At 35.3% G+C, this 21,408-nt stretch overlaps 1 protein-coding gene across 8 annotated transcripts in view; it reads right to left on the bottom strand.

Annotated features, from left to right (window-relative positions):
- EVI5 (ecotropic viral integration site 5) overlaps positions 1–21,408 on the bottom strand; it is a 307,393-nt gene that overhangs the window by 129,817 nt on the left and 156,168 nt on the right. For all 8 annotated transcript variants that reach the window (XM_077120262.1, XM_077120264.1, XM_077120268.1 and 5 more), the window contains 3 exons: positions 18,269–18,403; positions 15,738–15,878; positions 14,450–14,608 (listed from right to left, as the gene is read on the bottom strand). In XM_077120262.1, the coding sequence (XP_076976377.1) occupies positions 14,450–14,608; positions 15,738–15,878; positions 18,269–18,403 (435 nt within the window). The remainder of the gene's footprint in view (positions 1–14,449; positions 14,609–15,737; positions 15,879–18,268; positions 18,404–21,408) is intronic.

The following is a 21,408-nucleotide window of genomic DNA, read 5'->3' as shown; positions in this document are numbered from 1 at the left end:
TACAACTTAGTATCAACATATCAGGCAACACAAAAAAATTAGAAAGGATATAGAAGATTCAAACAGTACAATTAAGAAGCTTAATCTAATGCAAGACTCAACAAACCACATCCTTTGACCACAAGACAATTAAGTTATAGGTCAATAATAGTGAATCAGAAACTGATATATTTGGAAATATAAAAGACATCTTTAAAAACTCTTGGGTCAAAGAAGCAATCACAAAGAAAGCTAAAAAAACGGAACTGAAAAATTGGAAAAAAAACATATTAGAAAAGATATAAGTAGGAACTTAAACCTAAGATTAAAAAGATTAAACCTAAGTAATGTATAACAAAGGACATAATAAAAATAAAAACAAAATTAAACTATACAGAAAACAACAGTACAACATGGAAGATCAACAGATATGTAAAACCCAAACTTTAAAAAGATAAATACAATTGGCAAACTTCCTATAAGACATTTCAAGAAATAAAGGGAAGGTATAAACAAACACTATTAGGAAGGAAAAAAAGAAGATAAAAATATAGAACCAGTGGAAATAATTTTAAAAATAAGAATACTTTGAACAACTTTATGTGATATTTGAAAATTTAGATTAAAGGACAAATTCCTAGGAAAATATATATTATCAAAACAGACTTCATATTATATACAATAAAAAAGTTAAAAAAAAAAAAAAGAGGCAAGCAAGACATGGAAAAATCTCCATAAAATAACAAAACAAAACAGGGCAGGCCACGATGGCTCAGCAGGCAGAGTTCTCACCTGCCATGCCAGAGACCCAGGTTCAATTCCCAGTGTCTGGTTATGCAAAAACAAAAACAAAACAGACTTCATGAAGAAACAGAAAATCTTAAAAGATATATAACCCAACAGCTGTTATTTCCACAAAACAAAAGACCACACTATTTAGTGGATGAATTCTAGCAAATATTAAACTAACTGGTAATTACAAAAACACGTAAAATTTCTGAGAATAGAAAAAGATAACATACAACTCAATTAATTCAACAACGTTAGCATAACATTAGTACCATAGCCAGATACAAGAACCCCTAAAAAGGAAAACTACAGAACAATCCTAATGCATTTTTTTAATAAATACATGTAATAAAAGTCTAAATTATTAAAAACCTGAATCCAGCAATGGAATTGTGTTGTGTTTGGCTCTATATGTGTTCTATATCACAAAAGTTTTGTTTTTGGTATTTTGATAACTATATGTCAATATACACATATGCAATCATATGTAATTTATTTTATGCATGAAGAAACATTATTATGATAAAGGATCCATATGTTACAGAGTCAAAGGGGCCCAAGGCACACAAAAAAGAACCCTCGTCCTTGAGAAACTCTTGCAGATATACACAGAAAAAGTATAAGAATGTTCAAAATAACATGGTTTAGAATAGCAAAAAATTATATAAAGCAAGAGGAGAGCGGCTCAATAAACTGAGGTATACTCACTAGACAGAGTTTTCTAAAAAGTCCTTAAGATGAAAGAATTGCACCTGCATATAACAACCTGGACAAATCTCTTATTTTGGATGCTGGATATATGGGTGTTTTATATATCAATTTTAGGAAGACTGATACCCACCACCATTACACTGTACTGTTTTTATTTTTATTTTTTGGAATGGGAAGCTCTGGGAATCAAACCCGGGTCTCTGGCATGGTAGGCTGAGCAACCATTGCACCACTCCGTACTGTTTTTAAAGTGCTATTTTGCAATAAGAAAGCTTCATGGATCATCACCAGTCCAAGTACTGGTGTTTAGGAATCACTGCCTTATTCCATTACCTTTTGTGTTAGTTAGATTCATTTGTCAACTTGGCCAGGTGAGCATACCTAATCTTGTTGCTGCGGACATAAGCCAACGGTACGTGAACCTCATCTGTTGCCAATTACATCTGCAGTCAGCTAGGAGGCATGTCTACTGCAATGAGTGACGTTTGACTTAATTAGCTGGTGCTTAAATGAGAGAGCGCAATGTAGCACAGCAAAAGCAGCTCGGCATTCCTCATCTCAGCACTCGCAGCTCAGTCCAGGCCCTTGGAGATGCAGAAGGAACTCACCCCGGGGAAAGTTGTTGGAACCCAGGGGCCTGGAGAGAAGACCAGCAGAGACCATCCTGCGCCTTCCACGTAAGAAAGAACCTCAGTGGAAAGTTAGCTGCCTTTCCTCTGAAGAACCAACAAAATAAATCCCCTTTTATTAAAAGCAATCCGTCTCTGGTGTGTTGCATTCCAGCAGCTAGCAAACTAGAACACCTTTCTAAAAAATCTATCCAACATCACTCATTACTCAAGCATTGTTCAAATACAAATTCCTCAAGAGGTCTTTCCTCAAATAACATCATTGGAATTAACAGTTTTCTCTTCAACTCTACAGCAATTTCTATCTAAATCTTTACATAACAGATTCCTGAATTATATTAAATATAGTTTGTGCATGCCTGACTTTCCAAGTGTAAGCCCTTTGATGGCTGGGACAGTGCTTTGCATTTCACAAGTTCTCAAAACCGCGTTTGTTGAATTTAATTCACCTCCACACATTCTTAAATAAATCCTGAACACTGGCTTAATAGTTGTGTTTACATCTTTTTGTTTGTTTGTTTGTTTCTCACTTTTTATTTTAAATTGTTCTAGATTTACAAAAAGTTATGTAAACAACACTCATACATGCTTCACCCAGCTTTTCCTAATACTAACATCTTGTCTAAGCTTGGTACAGTTATCAAAGTTAAGAAATTAACAGTTCTACAATACTATTAACTTTATATGATTTTGTCAGTTTTTCTTTTTCAATAATGTGTTTTCTGTTTGTTTGCTTTTGCTCTTGATCGAATGCAGGATTCCAAAAAAGCTTATGTTCAGGCTCCCTATTCTCTGTATTGTGACAGAGGAGAATAGGGACCCACCTATATACATCTGAAGAATTCTGGTGAATTATTTGCCTAGTGACCATCAATTTCAATTAATCTGATAATTATGTGCCCCACTAAGGGCCTCACAACAGGGGGTACACAATGTCGATATATCTTCCTGCTGGCATAAACACTGGACACTTGCATAAGGTGTTGTCTGCCAGGTTCCTCCCCTGTAAAGGTAGTGTTTCTCCCTTTGCAATAAAGAAATATATTCTTTGAGAATTTGTAAATACCATGCTTGTTTATCAACAGGTCTTGCCTGCAGTGATTATTACCACGGTGTTGTAGTGATGACTTTCTACTTAAATCATTCCTTCTACATTGATGAATTGTAACTACTTTTCAAGGAAGACCTGTCCTTACTCCTTCAGTTATTTACATACTCAATGATTTATTTATATCAGTAGGGACATATTTAAATAGCTGGTGTAGGGTGGTGGAATTTGGCAGAGTTAGGAAAATTGATTTTAATTTAAGCTTTTTTTTATTAATTAAAAAAAATTAACTAACACAACATTTAGAAATCATTCAATTCTACATATGCAATCAGTAATTCTTAACATCATCACATAGATGTATGATCATCATTTCTTAGTACATTTGCACCAATTTAGAAAAAGAAATAGCAAGACAACAGAAAAAGAAATAAAATGATATAGAGAAAAAAATAAAAATAAAAAAAATATATACACAAAAACAAACAAACAAAAAAACTATAGTTCAGATGCAGCTTCATTCAGTGTTTTAACATAATTACATTACAATTAGGTAGTATTGTGCTGTCCATTTTTGAGTTTTTGTATCTAGTCCTGTTGCACAGTCTGTATCCCTTCAGCTCCAATTACCCATTATCTTACCCTGTTTCTAACTCCTGATGGTCTCTGTTACCAATGACATATTCCAAGTTTATTCTCTAATGTCGGTTCACATCAGTAGGACCATACAGTATTTGTCCTTTAGTTTTTGGCTAGTCTCACTCAGCATAGTGTTCTCTAGGTCCATCCATGTTATTACATGCTTCATAAGTTTATTCTGTCTTAAAGCTGCATAATATTCCATCGTATGTATATACTTACAGTTTGATTAGCCACTCGTCTGTTGATAGACATTTCGGTTGTTTCCATCTCCTTGCAATTGTAAATAATGCTGCTATAAACATTGGTGTGGAAATGTCCGTTTGTGTCTTTGCCCTTAAGTCCTTTGAGTAGATACCTAGCAATGGTATTGCTGGGTTGTATGGCAATTCTATATTCAGTTTTTTGAGGAACCGCCAAACTGCCTTCCACAGTGGTTGCACCATTTGACATTCCCACCAACGGTGGATAAGTGTGCCTCTTTCTCCACATCCTCTCCAGCACTTCTCATTTTTTGTTTTGTTGATAATGGCCATTCTGGTGGGGGTGAGATGATATCTCATTGTGGTTTTGATTTGCATTTCTCTAATGGCCAGGGACATTGAGCATCTCTTCATGTGCCTTTTGGCCATTTGTATTTCCTCTTCTGAGAGGTGTCTGTTCAAGTCTTTTTCCCATTTTGTAATTGGGTTGGCTGTCTTTTTGTTGTTGAGTTGGACAATCTCTTTATAAATTCTGGATACTAGACCTTTATCTGATATGTCGTTTCCAAATATTGTCTCCCATTGTGTAGGCTGTCTTTTTACTTTCTTGATGAAGTTCTTTGATGCACAAAAGTGTTTAATTTTGAGGAGCTCCCATTTATTTATTTATTTCTTCAGTGCTCTTGCTTTAGGTTTAAGGTCCATAAAACTGCCTCCAATTGTAAGATTCATAAGATATCTCCCTACATTTTCCTCTGTTTTATGGTCTTAGACCTAAAGTTTAGATCTCTGATCCATTTTGAGTTAACTTTTGTATAAGGTGTGAGATATGGGTCGTCTTTCAATCTTTTGCATATAGATATCCAGTTCTCTAGGCACCATTTATTGAAGAGACTGTTCTGTCCCAGGTGAGTTGGCTTAACTGCCTTATCAAAGATCAAATGTCCATAGATGAGAGGGTCTATATCTGAGCACTCTATTTGATTCCATTGGTCGATATATCTATCTTTATGCCAATACCATGCTGTTTTGACCACTGTGGTTTCATAATATGCCTTAAAGTCAGGCAGCGTGAGACCTCCAGCTTCGTTTTTTTTCCTCAAGACACTTTTAGCAATTCGGGGTACCCTGCCATTCCAGATAAATTTGCTTATTGGTTTTTCTATTTCTGAAAAAAAAGTTGTTGCGATTTTGATTGGTACTGCATTGAATCTGTAAATCAATTTAGGTAGGATTGACATCTTAACTATATTTAGTATTCCAATCCATGAACACGGTATGCCGTTGCATCTATTTAAGTCTTCTGTGATTTCTTTTAACAGTTTTTTGTAGTTTTCTTTGTATAGGTCTTTTGTTTCTTTAGTTAAATTTATTCCTAAGTATTTGATTCTTTTAGTTGCAACTGTAAATGGAATTCGTTTCTTGATTTCCCCCTCAGCTTGTTCATTGCTAGTGTATAGAAACACTACAGATTTTTGAATGTTGATCTTGTAACCTGCTACCTTGCTATACTCATTTATTAGCTCTAGTAGTTTTGTTGTGGATTTTTCCAGGTTTTCGACGTATAGTATCATATCGTCTGCAAACAGTGATAGTTTTACTTCTTCCTTTCCAATTTTGATGCCCTGTATTTCTTTTTCTTGTCTAATTGCTCTGGCTAGAACCTCCAACACGATGTTGAATAATAGTGGTAATAATGGACATTCTTGTCTTGTTCCTGATCTTAGGGGGAAAGTTTTCAATTATTCCCCATTGAGGATGATATTAGCTGTGGGTTTTTCATATATTCCCTCTATCATTTTAAGGAAGTTCCCTTGTATTCCTATCCTTTGAAGTGTTTTCAACAGGAAAGGATGGTGAATCTTGTCAAATGCCTTCTCTGCATCAATTGAGATGATCATGTGATGTTTCTGCTTTGATTTGTTGATATGGTGTATTACATTAATTGATTTTCTTATGTTGAAACATCCTTGCATACCTGGGATGAATCCTACTTGGTCATGATGTATAATTCTTTTATGTGTTGCTGGATTCGATTTGCTAGAATTTTGTTGAGGATTTTTGCATCTATATTCTTTAGAGAGGTTGGTGTAGTTTTCTTTTTTTGTAATATCTTTGCCTGGTTTTGGTATGAGGGTGATGTTGGCTTCATAGAATGAATTAGGTAGCTTTCCTCCACTTCAATTTTTTTGAAGAGTTTGAGTAGAGTTGGTACTAATTCTTTCTGGAATGTTTGGTAGAATTCACATGTGAAGCCGTCTGGTCCTGGACTTTTCTTTTTGGGAAGCTTTTGAATGACTGATTCAATTTCTTTACTTGTGATTGGTTTGTTGAGGTCATCTATTTCTTCTTGAGTCAAAGTTGGTTGTTCATGCCTTTCTAGGAACTTGTCCATTTCATCTACATTGTTGTATTTATTAGCGTAAAGTTGTTCATAGTATCCTGTTATTACCTCCTTTATTTCTGTGAGGTCAGTGGTTATGTCTCCTCTTCCATTTCTGATCTTATTTATTTGCGTCCTCTCTCTTCTTCTTTTTGTCAGTCTTGCTAAGGGCCCATCAATCTTGTTGATTTTCTCATACAACCAACTTCTGGTCTTATTGATTTTCTCTATTGTTTTCATGTTCTCAATTTCAATAATTTCTGCTCTAATCTTTGTTATTTCTTTCCTTTTGTTGGCTTTGGGGTTAGTTTGCTGTTCTCTCTCAGTTCTTCCAAGTGGATAATTAATTCCCGAATTTTTGCCTTTTCTTCTTTTCTGATATAGGCATTTAGGGCAATAAATTTCCCTCTTAGCACTGCCTTTGCTGCATCTCATCGGTTTTGATATGTTGTGTTTTCATTTTCATTCGCCTCGAGATATTTAATAATTTCTCTTGTAATCTCTTCCTTGACCCAGTCGTTGTTTAAGAGTGTGTTGTTGAGCCTCCACGTATTTGTGAATTTTCTGGCACTCCGCCTATTATTGATTTCCAACTTCATTCCTTTATAATCCGAGAATGTGTTGTGTATGATTTCAATCTTTTTAAATTTGTTAAGACTTGCTTTGTGACCCAGCAAATGGTCTATCTTTGAGAATGATCCATGAGCACTTGAGAAAAAGGTGTATCCTGCTGTTGTGGGGTGTAATGTCCTATAAATGTCTGTAAATGCTAGCTCATTTATTGTAATATTCAAATTCTCTGTTTCTTTATTGATCCTCTGTCTAGATGTTCTGTCCATTGATGAGAGTGGTGAATTGAAGTCTCCAACTATTATGGTATGTGAGTCTATTTCCCTTTTCAGTGATTGCAGTGTATTCCTCACGTATTTTGGGGCATTCTGATTCAGTGCATAAATATTTATGAATGTTATGTCTTCTTGTTTAATTGTTCCTTTTATTAGTAGATAGTATCCTTCTTTGTCTCTTTTAACTGTTTTACATTTGAAGTCTATTGTTGGATATTAGTATAGCTACTCCTGCTCTTTTTTGGTTGTTATTTGCATGAAATATCTTTTCCCAACCTTTCACTTTCAACCTATGTTTATCTTTGGGTCTAAGATGTGTTTCCTGTAGACAGCATATAGAAGGATCCTGTTTTTTAATCCATTCTGCCAGTCTGTGTCTTTTGATTGGGGAATTCAGTCCATTAACATTTAGTGTTATTACTGTTTGGGTAATACTTTCCTCTACCATTTTGCCTTTTGTATTATATATATCATATCTGATTTTCCTTCTTTCTACACTCTTCTCCATACCTCTCTCTTCTGTCTTTTCGTATCTGACTCTAGTGCTCCCTTTAGTATTTCTTGCAGAGCTGGTCTCTTGGTCACAAATTCTCTCAGTGATTTTTTGTCTGAGAATGTTTTAATTTCTCCCTCATTTTTGAAGGACAATTTTGCTGGATATAGAAGTCATAGTTGGCAGTTTTTCTCTTTTAGTAATTTAAATATATCATCCCAGTCTTCTTGCTTCCATGCTTTCTGCTGAGAAATCTACACATAGTCTTATTGGGTTTCCCTTGTATGTGATGGATTGCTTTTCTCTTGCTGCTTTCAAGATCCTCTCTTTCTCTTTGACCTCTGACATTCTAACTAGTAAGTTTTTGGAGAATGTCTATTTGGATCTATTCTCTTTGGGGTGCGCTGCACTTCTTGGATCTGTACTTTTAGGTCTTTCATAAGAGTTGGGAAATTTTCAGTGATAATTTCTTTCACTAGTTTTTCTCCTCCTTTTCCCTTCTCTTCTCCTTCTGGGACACCCACAATATGTATATTTGTGCGCTTCATATTATCATTCAATTCCCTGAGCCCCTGCTCAAATTTTTCCATTCTTTTCCCTATAGTTTCTTTTTCTTTTTGGATTTCAGATGTTCCATCCTCCAGTTCACTAATTCGAACCTCTGTCTCTTGAAACCTACCATTGTAGGTCTCCATTGTTTTTTTCATCTCTTCTACTGTATCTTTCATTCCCATAAGTTCTGTGATTTGTTTTTTCAGACTTTCCATTTCTTCTTTTTGTTCATCCCATGCCTTCTTCATGTCCTCCCTCAATTTATTGATTTTGTTTTTGAAGAGGTTTTCCATTTCTGTTCGTATATTCAGAATTAGTTGGCTCAGCTCCTGTATCTCATTTGAGCTATTGGTTTGTTCCTTTGACTGGGCCATATCTTCAATTTTCCTGGTGTGATTTGTTATTTTTTGCTTGCATCTGGGAATTTAATCAGATTTCCCTGAGTGTGGGACCCAGCAGGTTGAAAGACTTTCCTGTGAAGTGTCTGGGCTCTGTTTTTTTATCCTGCCCAGTATGTGGTGCTTGTCTGTCTGCGGGTCCCACCAGCAAAAGATATTGTGGCTCCTTTAACTTTGGAAGACTCTCGCTGCTGGGTGTGTGGTGGAGACAGAGGAAAGGTTGTAGGTTGGTTTTAATGGCTTCAAATTGTGAAGTCCTGGGATCTGAATTCCTTGAGAGAGGGATTCCACCTGAGTTGTGTTTCACCCCTCCCGCAGGGAAGGTTCAGGTGGTAGAGAGCCCTGAAAGCAGCCTGTTTCTGTGTTCAGGGCAGTTGCAACCTGTGTAATCCCAGCGCTGAGCCCAGAGGCAACCAAGCCTCCATAGAAACAGCCGCAGAAGGCTCTGTTTCACCCCCTTTCGTCTTTTTCAGTTAGCCCAATTGGCGACTTCCGCCTTGATCAGTTTCGCCTGAGCTGAGGGCCTATTTTTAGTAGTCAGAAGTTGTTCATTAATGCCACTATTGGTGTTAGGTTGGGCTCAGTCTCTACTACTGTTGGAGACTCTTTCCTTCCCCTCCGGGAAGTCGCCTGTGGGGGAGGGGTGCCGGTCGCCGCAGCTTGGGGAACCGCTGATATGAGGCTCCCAGCCAGCCCGGGAAGCCGCGTGTGTGGGAGGGGCGCCAGTCGCCGGCCACCGTGGCTTGGGGAACCGCCGATCCGAGGCTCCCAGCCGGCTTGGGAAGCCGCGCGTGGGGGAGGGGCGCCGGCCACCGTGGCTTGGGGAACCACTGATCCGAAGCACCCAGCCAGCCCAGGAAGGAGGGAGGGAGGGGCTCCGGCCGCCAGCCGCCACGGCCCGGGGAAGCGCGCACCACTCAGGGACCTCACTGCAGCGGAGTCTCTTAGCCGGTCCAGCCGTTCCAGACAGGGGTACACTGTGTGTGTGATCTCTGTTGTGGCTCCGGGAGCTGTTCTGTACTGTTTCTAGTTATTTAGTAGTTGTTCTGGAGGAGGAACTAAGACGCGCGCACCTTACTAAACCACCATCTTCTCCGGAAGTGTGTTTACATCTTTAATATCTCTACTATTACATTCTAAAATCTACACTTTTATTTCTCATAAGCTTAAAGTATCTTTTTAAAAATCTGGCTAGATAATTCTTGTTATTTTTAATTATACTGAAAAATATAAGAAAACAACTTTTGAATATAAAACAAGATACAGTTATTCTAGCAACTAAAAGAATAAAATACTTAGGAATAAGTTTAACTAAAGAGACAAAAGACCTATACAAAGAAAACTACAAGAAACTGTTAAAAGAAATCACAGAAGACCTGAAGAGATGGAAGGGCATACTGTGTTCATGGATTGGAAGACTAAATACAGTTAAGATGTCAATTCTACCTAAATTGATTTACAGATTCAATGCAGTACCAATCAAAATCCCAACAACTTATTTTTCAGAATTAGAAAAACCAATAAGCAAATTTATCTGGAAGGGCAGGATGCCCCGAATTGTTAAAAGTATCTTGAGGAAAAAAAACGAAGCTGGAGGTTTCACGCTGCCTGACTTTAAGGCATATTATGAAGCCACAGTGGTCAAAACAGCATGTTACTGGCATAAAGATAGGTATATCAACCACTGGAATCGAACAGAGTGCTCAGATATAGACCCTCTCATCTATGGACATTTGATCTTTGATAAGGCAGTCAAGCCAACTCACCTGGGACAGAACAGTCTCTTCAATAAATGGTGCCTAGAGAACTGGATATCCATATGCAAAAGAATGAAAGAAGACCCATATCTCACACCCTATACAAAAGTTAACTCAAAATGGATCAAAGATCTAAACATTAGGTCTAAGACCATAACACAGTTAGAGGAAAATGTAGGGAGATATCTTATGAATCTTATAATTGGAGGCGGTTTTATGGACCTTACACCTAAAGCAAGAGCACTGAAGAAATAAATAAATAAATGGGAACTCCTCAAAATCAAACACTTTTGTGCATCAAAGAACTTCATCAAGAAAGTAAAAAGACAGCCTACACAATGGGAGACAATATTTGGAAACGACAGATCAGATAAAGGTCTAGTATCCAGAATTTATAAAGAGATTGTTCAACTCAACAACAAAAAGACAGCCAACCCAATTACAAAATGGGAAAAAGACTTGAACAGACACCTCTCAGAAGAGGAAATACAAATGGCCAAAAGGCACATGAAGAGATGCTCAATGTCCCTGGCCATTAGAGAAATGCAAATCAAAACCACAATGAGATATCATCTCATACCCACCAGAATGGCCATTATCAACAAAACAGAAATGACAAGTGCTGGAGAGGATGTGGAGAAAGAGGCACACTTATCCACCGTTGGTGGGAATGTCAAATGGTGCAACCACTGTGGAAGGCAGTTTGGTGGTTCCTCAAAAAGCTGAATATAGAATTGCCATATGACCCAGCAATACCATTGCTAGTTATCTACTCAGAGGACTTAAGAGCAAAGACACAAACGGACATTTCCACACCAATGTTTATAGCAGCATTATTTACAATTGCAAGGAGATGGAAACAGTCAACATGTCCATCAACAGATGAGTGGCTAAACAAACTGTGTTATATACATACAATGGAATATTATGCAGCTCTAAGACAGAATAAACTTATGAAGTATGTAACAACATGGATGGACCTACAGAACATTATGCTGAGTGAGACTAGCCAAAAACTAAAGGACAAATACTGTATGGTCTCACTGATATGAACCGACATTAGTGAATAAACTTGGAATATGTCGTTGGTAACAGAGACCATCAGGAGATAGAAATAGGGTAAGAGAGTGGGTAATTGGAGCTGAAAGAATACAGACTGTGCAACAGGACTGGATACAAAAACTCAGAAATGGACAGCACAATACTACCTAACTGTAATGTAATTATGTTAAAACACTGAATGAAGCTGCATGTGAGAATGATACAGGGAGGAGGGCTGGGGACATAAATGAAATCAGAAAGAAAATAGATGTTAAAGATCGAGATGGTATAATCTAGGAATACCTAGAGTGTATAATAATAGTTAAATGTACAATGTACAAATTTTAAAAATGTTTTGGCATGAGGAAGAACAAAGTATTGTCATTATTGCAGGGTGCTGAAAACAGAGCATAACTAATACTTTAAAATATCACATTATGTGTGAGACTAAAGCAAAAAATGTTTATTTGTTACAAAATTTAGATTTTGACTAGAGCATTTCCTAATATAACTCATGTAGATAGTTTTATTGAATGTCATAAGTACTTGGAATCTCAGGTACCACATGAGATTTTGTTGGTTTGTCCAGAGTGATCCCCCGATGAATCCCGGAGTGATTTGATCAGTGACTGGAAAAGTATTTGCAAGCCCCCTTCGGGGAATGGTGAGAGGGGAGAAATTAAACTTTCCCAAGTTGAATTCTTGATAGTCTCACAAGCAGTGTGGACAACCAAAGCTATAGGCTGAGCCCCCAGCCTTGGGGTTTGTTCACATGAAACTTAACCCCACAAAGGATAGGTCAAGTCTACTTAAAATTTAGGCCTAAGAGTCACCCCCAAGAGAGCCTCTTTTGTTGCTCCGATGTGGCCTCTCTCTCCAGCCAATATGACGAGCAGTCTCACCACCCTCCCCCTCTCTGCGTGGGACATGACTCCCAGGGGTGTGGACCTTCCTGGCAACGTGGGACAGAGATCCTGGAATGAGCTGACACTCAGCATCAAAGGACTGAGAAAAACCCTAGAATGAGCTGAGAATTAACATCAAGGGATTGAGAGAACCTTCTCAACCAAAGGGGGAAGAGTGAAATGAGACAAAGTGCCAATGACTGAGAGATTCCAAACAGAGTTGAGAGGTTATCCTGGAGGTTATTCTTACGCATTAAGTAGATATTACCTTGTTGTTCAAGATGTAGTGGAGAGGCTGGAGGGAATTGCCTGAAAATGTAGTGCTGTGTTCCAGTAGCCATGTTTCCTGATGATCATTGAACAATGATATAGCTTTCACAATGAGACTCTGTGAATGTGAAAACCTTATGTCTGATGCTCCTTTTAGCTACTATATCAACAGAAGAGTAGAACATATGGAATAAAAAATAAATAATAGGGGGAACAAATGTTAAAATAAATTCAGTTTGAAATAGTGGTAAATGAAAGCGAAGGGTAAGGGGTATGGTACGTATAGTTTTTTTTTCTCTGTTATCATTTTATTTCTTTTTCTGTTGTCTTTTTATTTCTTTTTCTAAATCGATGCAAATGTACTAAGAAATGATGAATATGCAACTATGTGATGATATTAAGAATTACTGATTGCATATGTAGAATGCAATGATATCTAAATGTTTTGTTTGTTAATTTTTTTTAATTAATAAAAAAAAGTTAAAAAAAAAAAAGATGTAATGGAGATGCTGGAGGGAACTGCCTGAAAATGTAGAGCTGTGTTCCAGTAGCCATGTTTCTTGAGGATGATTGAATAAGGATATAGCTGTCACAATGTGACTGTGTGACTGTGAAAACCTTGTGTCTGATGCTCCTTTTATCTACCTTGTCAACAAAGGAGTAGAACATATGGAATAAAAATAAATAATAGGGGGAACAAATGCTAAAATAAATTTAGTTTAAATGCTAGTGATCAATGAAAGCAAGGGGTAAGGGGTATGGTAGGTATAATCTTTTTTATTTTCTTTACTGTGTTCGTTTTATATCTTTTTCTACTGTCTTTTTATTTCTTTTTCTGAATTAATGCAAATGTTCTACGAAATGATGAATATGCAACTAAGTGATGATATTGTGAATTACTGATTATGTATGCTGTTTTATTTTGTTTCTTTATTTTTTTAATTAATAAATAAATTTTAAAAAAAGGTACAGTTATTCTAAAAGAATTATATTCAAGTTGGGATGATCACTTTGCACACAAGTATACAGAATGATACATGAATTACCTATGCCTCCTACAGACTGAATAAAAAATCAATTCTGAAAATCAAGTAACCTTCACAGAGTATATGAAATATAGCCCACAGAAATGTATCATATAAATGAAACAAGCTTTTAAAATTCAAGGAGGTTTCATAAAAAGGCCTTTCCAGATCATAAGTCAAGTATATTTAAAATATGATTTATTAGATAAGCGGGATTTGTAAAGAAAGTATAATTTTGGAATTGAATTCTAAGGATTACCATATAACACAATTTCAAGAAACACCATTCACATGATACCTCAAATCAGTGGTTTTCAAAGAGAGGCGGTTCAAGGGAATACTTGGCAATATCTGGGAATATTTTTGGTTGTCACAGCTAGGTGTGGGGGATGATACTGGCATCTAGTGGGTAGACACGAGGGATAGTGCTAAATACCCTACAATGCACAAAATAAAGAATTATCCAGACCAAAATGTCAACAGTGCTGAGGCTGAGAAACTTTACGTGAATAGTTCACTCTCAGGTTGTGCAAAAAAGGTTACTCTAACGTCAAATGGAGTTTTATGACTTGCTTAACTTTTATTGAATGGGTCAAAGAAGAGATTAAAATTTCTAAAAGCAAAGAATACAACTTTTAGTCCTCTTCATCTGGGCTAGAAAACTGTAGTTTACACAGTTGCACATATTGAACTTTTACCTCTATCCTAGGGATGATATAATCTGTGCATGAACATTTGTTCTGTTAACAATACTTTAAAGCTATTGGGTTTTCCCATCTTACCTGTGTTTCCATTTCCATCATCCTTTGTTTTATTTCTCTTATTTCTGCCTGTGTCTCAGCTTCCCTAAGTCGAATGGTCATCAGTTCATCTTGTAACTCATTCACAGCATTCTTCTTAGGTGGGTCTTTCCACCTCCCAGTGGTACGAGCTAAGTGGCGCTAAAACAAAAAATTAGACCACAACAAAATATTCTCAGCATCAAAATAAGACCTACCTTTACTGAGTACTTATTCTGGTACCAGTACTATATTAAGAACTTCCTATCCATTATTTTATTAAATCCCCAGAGATCATAAGAATTAAGCACTTCATTTTACACGTAAGGAAGATGGAGACATGGTGATTAAGTAACTTCATAAAGGCTATTTTTACAGCAAGTAGCACAACTGAGATACAAATTCCGATACAGTTGAATTTTTTTTACTCCTTCTACACTGTAAAGGACATAATTTTTACCCTAACTTATTATAAGAACTTTATCACATTATCTTTAATAAATTTCAAAAAATTGGAAGAATTGGGGTCATTCACTAATTAAGGAAAGAATATATAGGTTACCAGTAGCATTTTTCAAAGTATCTTTGATGAAGGACCAGTTTTTTTGTTTGAGTTTTAATTTCAAATTCATTGCAATCTCATAGTTTTGCAAAATACAATAAAATGCCATGGCAATGTCAAGGACTAATTTCATTTTTTTGTTAAATGCTACCTAAAATCCAAACCAAGACCACTATTCTCAAATTATGTGTAGTTTTGGCTGGTTTTCTTGCTTCCCTCTCTTGTCTCCTATAGATCCTCTTTTTTCTTTTGTTTCTTTTCACCAGTTTCCCTCATATGTAAGGAAATTTGTGTGCATATTACTAGCTAAATGTCTGATTTATCCCGTGACATAAGCAATTTTAAAAAGAAGTTACAAATTTATATCAGCATCACTCTGATGTTTCACAATGATCAACAATGGATTTAGTATCAACATAAGAAACATTTACTACAAAAGGAATGTTTTTATCCAATACTTTAGAAAAAGTTACTATAATGTCACAATGTAGTAACAACAAAAATATGACTTGATTTCTATTTTCTATTTTATTTTTATAAGAATTAAGAAAGGAGAAACACCTTAAATGTACTTTCAATTAATAAATGTGCTCAGTTTTGTATCTTAAGCAGTACGTTCTTTCTGTCTTTAAACTCTTTTCCTACTGTTAGTCAGCAGCTACTTCAAACTTTCACAAGTTGGATATTTGATTACTCTCTTTAAAAAGCATGCAAAATATATTCATATACCTGCCAATGTTCCTCTAAATCCTTGACTTGCTGTCTAAGTTCTTTCAAACCCATAATAGCTTCTGCTTCTCTCAGTTTCACAGCAATGAGTTCTTCCTGAAGCCTTGCAATGTTATTCTCATCAGGCAGGGAGTTGTTCCTCTAGAACAAGAGAAAACTTAACATGGGATTTTTAAATTTAAGGAATAAAATAAAATATAGCATACATAATAAGAGCTATTTTATCTTATACATTATTGTACTTAATTTTTAATAGCTTTATTAACATATAATTCACTCAAAAAAAATCTCCCTTTTAAAACGTGCAAGCTGGTGGTTTTTTGTAATTGACAGTGTAATGCAACCATCAACATTACCTAATTTCAAAGCATTTTCATCAACCAGAATAGAAACCTTGTATACATTAGCAGTCATTTCCATTCCCCAACTCCATCCTCCACTGCCAGCCCCTGGTAACTGCTGAGTCACTTTCTGTCTTTATGGATTTGCATATTTTAGATACTTTATATAAATGAAATCATACAATATGTGGCCCTTTGTGGCTGGCTTTTTCCACTTAGCATAATGGTTTCAGGGTTCACCTATGTTGTGTCATATAACTATATTTTATTCGTGTTTTTTGCCAAATAATATTCCATGCTATGGATATAGCACATTTTATTTATCCATTCATCTGATGATGGAAATTTGGGTTGTTTCTACTTTGTTGGCTATTATGAATAATGCCATTAACATTGTGCATAAGTTTCTGTGTAGATATGTTTTCAATTCTATTGAGTATAAACCAAAGAGTAGGATTGCTGGGTCACATGGTAACTCTACCTTCAATTTTTTAAGAAACTACTAAACTGTTTTACAAACCAGCTTCACCATTTTACATTCCAGGAATGTATGAGGATCTATTTAAATTTAATATTGAGAACATGGAGAGTCAAACTCTTCTTTTTTAATAAAATAGCAATCAGAGATATGGAGCAACAGGATTAGGACTATTTTTCAATATGACATTATACTACTAACATTCAATTTAGGACTCCAAATACGGTATAAGCATCAATTACATTTTAAAGACGTATGGAAAATAATAGTCCAAAATCTGTTTTTGTTGTATTTTATCAGCATGTCACCTTGGAGAGGGGATATCTATCACCTGTGCATTAGTCACTAAATATCAACAAACAAGAAATTAATACCAAGGTGATCTCAATATTTGCTCCATGGGCACAAGATTTCCATGAATACGGTAACTGAGTATTGAACTGTACCAGGAAGTTACCAAGAGACCTAAAATTAAGTCCTAAAAAAAGTTTCCTATGTAATCTGAGATGTTATTGCAATTTCTAGGCCTACTTATATGAAATACTTTCTCTCTAAAATATTTTGTGGTAGACATGAGGATCTTAGCCCACAGGGATGATAGAATAAAGTTATTTTTGCCAACTAACCACATTCTTATGATAGACTTTAACCATTTTCTCAATTGAAAACCATAAACGTAATTACTTTGTAAGATTAAGGACAGCTTTTTCTTCTTTATACCAAATACTGAAAATCTTTCTATCTGAAAGACACAGATTCTCACCTAAATCATGAAGTTGAGAATACTTCTTGCTAGCTTTTTTGGTAACAAACAGAAGATGAAATTTTCCAAAAATAATATAAAAGTATCATGTAGATTTCTGGCAAAATAATTTTACTACTGATTCTAGTTATACCCTGTTCCATTTCCTTAAGAACATAGTTAAGAACAATTTGAGGCTATTTGTCAGGTCCCATATCTAAAACTTTGACTCAACAGCTAGATACTATCTAGGGGCGAAAAGGAACAAACTCAACTTGAGTCCAGTCCTTCAATACATAGTCAGAGAGTCAAAGTATTTTAAAGCTAGAAGAAATTTTAAGAGACCATCTAGTGTGCCTCCATCATTTCAGAGATGAGAAAAGAGAGATTCAGAGTTTATGGGCTAGAACGCAGAAGTCTATAAGGAAACGGAGAGCTTTTTAAATTGTACTACTTATCTAAGTTCTTCAATATTCTTCAAACAGGTAAACTAGTTTCTGTAAGTACACCTTGGGCTGAGGAGAACATCCTATACCCTGAGATGGCCTCTTCTAGCTTGGACAGTTCTGACAGTTATACGCACATGAAATTAGAAATGTCTATGTGTTAGTTCTATCTTACCTCTTCTACCTGAAGATCGTATAATACATGAAGAAAACAGTTAATTTCTGTCCTTAAGTTTCATTTCTCCAACATTTAAATATTCTTCCTATGACAATGTTCCTGGTTATTTTCCTCTACAAGGGCTCTACTCTCCATTTCTGCCCTTAAACATGGGGCCTTGGATAGCACAAAAGCAACAAATAACAATTGGTAAATTTATAACTTTTTTCTTTTCCTCACTTAGTAACTAAGATGTAAGGTTCCTAATATGTGAAAAAACCACCCCAACTTAACTGCTTGGTTCTTAACAAGTATCTATCACAGGTCCCCTCTAATCTGGGAGTAACAGCATTTATGTTGCTCTTACCTTCTCTATATCCAGGACTTTATCCTGCATCTCCTTCAGGGCACACTGAGACTCTGCTTCACTCAGTCGGGCTTGGACTAATTCCTTCTCCAGTTGTAGCACAAAATCTTCATTGTAGTTAGAACTGCATTTATGCTACAAGTTAGGGACATGCATTGAAATTTCATGGAAGTATGAATATGTATATATAGTAAAACTAAATACAATTACACGATGCAATTATTAAAGGCAATAAAAGACTAAAAGTTCCACCTACCCAATAATCCCAGCACCAATAAACTTTCCAAAGAGTCAAAAGCCCAGTTTTGATCAAGTTATTAGGTTTTGGTAATTAGTCATTACAGTGATCAAATTCAATTCACATAAGATAAATATCTCCTTTTATCAATCATCCATACAATTACTAAGAATTTGTTTTGGCTCTATAGATCTAACTGTACAGTATTAGTCACATGGGCTAATGAGCACTTGAAGTGTGGTTAGTCCAAACTAAGACAGGTTATAAGAGTAAAATACAAACTGGATTTTGAAGATTTAACATGAAAAAAAGTAAAATATCAATAACTGCTTGTATTACTTACATGTTGAAATATCAAATGCATTGAGTTAAACAAAAATATTATTATGGGTGCTAATGTCACCAATTTCTTTTTAGTCTTTTTAATGCAGCTACTAGAAAATTTTAGATCTTCTATGCGGCATACATTACATTTCTACTGGGCAGCACTGTTAGATTATAGAAGACAACTATACATTTACTGAAAATTCTACTTTAACTCAAAGGAAATAAAAACAAGGCACCCACAATTAATGTGAACAATCTTAAATTCTAAATTCCAATACAGCTAAAGTTCATTTGTTCTTAGAATATCTTAGAAGACATACATGGAAATAATTGCTTGAGGCAGAAAAAAGTGAATGCTGCACTAAGAAATTAATCATAGGAAGCACGAAATTTTCCAATTTCCTGTCCTATTCTATCTGTAACACAGTAACACAGTTAAGAAATCCCTTTTTTAAAAAAAAGTATCCATATAAAAGCTATTCTAGGAAAGCAAAATGATGTCTAAGTCTTATCAGTCATACTTAACTGATATAATAAGAAGTAACAACTCAAGTTTTGAAGTAGGTCTTATTTCAAAACCTATTATGCCAGTTCAGCAGGAGAACAATCTCCTGCTGAATTGGCATATTAAAGAACAGATCCTTTTACTCTATAATACATCAGAAACAAAACAGATTGCAAATTAAAACACTATTTAAAAACTGTTATGGTTGAATTAAATCAAACTTATGGTACATCTGCTCCCTGGTTACTCACCCCAAAGAAGATGTCATGTTTTCCTTTTCTAAATGAAAAAGTCCTTATTTCTAAACAAATGAGGACTTTTTAATTAAACATTATATACTATATCTCCTAGCAGTTTTCTAATACTATTAAATTTCAATACCAGAAGCGTCTCTGCAATAAGTATATATATCTTAGGAATACTTACCTTTCCAAATAGGCAAAAAGCACTCTTTTGGAATGACCACATCCAAACTGTGGGTGCCATAATTTATTTAATGAGATCACAGTTATTTTATAGATACACTAGAATAATATAAAGCCCTGCGAATGGTAATTCAGCTATGTCTGCCAAGACTCTACCTTAGGAGATCCCTAAGAACAGATCAAAGCCAAGCAGAGCACATGAGAATGGAATCCTTGACGTGGTATCAACCAAGTGATCCACCCAACCACAAAAAAATTACACTAATAATGGAAACAAACAAACAAAAAAAAACCACAAAGAGCTAAAAGTCTTGGAAAACAAGTCACTCTTGAAAACACTCATATGTTTTTTACACACCAAAATATACTAGTTTAACATTCTGGATTAATATTATTCTAAATGTATTATGTAGTTGTTCGCCATTTACAGTTTCTATATAACATAATCTTGATTCTCAAGTTATTCTGATGAAGATGAATAATATATGAATTATTATTAAAGAGGGTCTAAGGAGTACAGTTTTTCTGATGGTACAGGAAATAAAATAAGGCATTTCAGGGTTTTTATATCTAGTTTAACATTGCTCTGTATCTTTCTCTCTACTGTCAAAATGAAGCTGTTCTTTGTCCATAACTTTCAGTTTTAGCTTTATCTTGGTGCTCTGGTTTTGGGCTTTAGTATTGCCCAGTATATACATATACTGAATATATGTATATATATTCAGAATATATATATATTCACCATGTATGCTGGCACTGAATTTCCTGAAACATCATCTTTAATCATGTAATTCTTTCATCAAAAACTTCTAATTGCCCTCTATTATTCAAGGGAAAAAAATCTTAATTCCACATATTATATTTGCTATTTTTTCTTCTGTACCTCTCCTTTGTTCCACAACCTACTGCACCCTAGCTTTACTCCTCATCTCTTGATAAAAACTGTTGTAAAACACTAACATAAATATTAAATAACATTATAAAAATACATTGGAATACAATAATCAAGATGGTATGGTATTGGTGAAATACACAAATAGATCAATTGAACAGAGCAGAAAGCCCAGAAATAGGCCACACAAATAAAGCCAACTTATCTCTGACAAAGGAGAAAGCCAATTCCATGGAGAAAAGATAGTCTTTTTAAACAAATGGTACTGGAGTTAAACAGACATCAAATTAAAAGTCTATTTAAAAACTATTAATTGCTTAATTGAATCAAACATATGGTATATCCCACCTCTAGTGACTCACCCCAAAAGAAGATATGTTTTTTTAAAAAAAAGAACAGTTCATTTACTAAGCAAAAAAGGAATCTAAACCCAGGCCCTACATCTTTCACAAAAATTAACTCAAAATGAATCACGTACACAAATATAAAGCACAAAATTATAAAATCTTTAGAAGACAACATAAGTGAAAATCCAGGTGCTCTTGGATTTGGCAGTGACTTTTTAGATACAACAAAAAAAACATAATCCAAGAAAGAAAAATCAATGCATTATACTTTACATAAACTAAAAACTTTTGTGCATTAAAAGATATTAAGAGGGCAGGCCACGGTAGCTCAGCAGGCAGAGTTCTCACCTGCTGTGCCAGAGACCTGGGTTGGATTCCCGGTGCCTGCCCATGCAAAAAATAAAAT

This window comes from Tamandua tetradactyla, chromosome 11 (genome assembly GCF_023851605.1).
Source record: "Tamandua tetradactyla isolate mTamTet1 chromosome 11, mTamTet1.pri, whole genome shotgun sequence".
NCBI lineage: Eukaryota > Metazoa > Chordata > Mammalia > Pilosa > Myrmecophagidae > Tamandua > Tamandua tetradactyla.
This window is presented reverse-complemented; position numbering and strand designations above follow the sequence as displayed.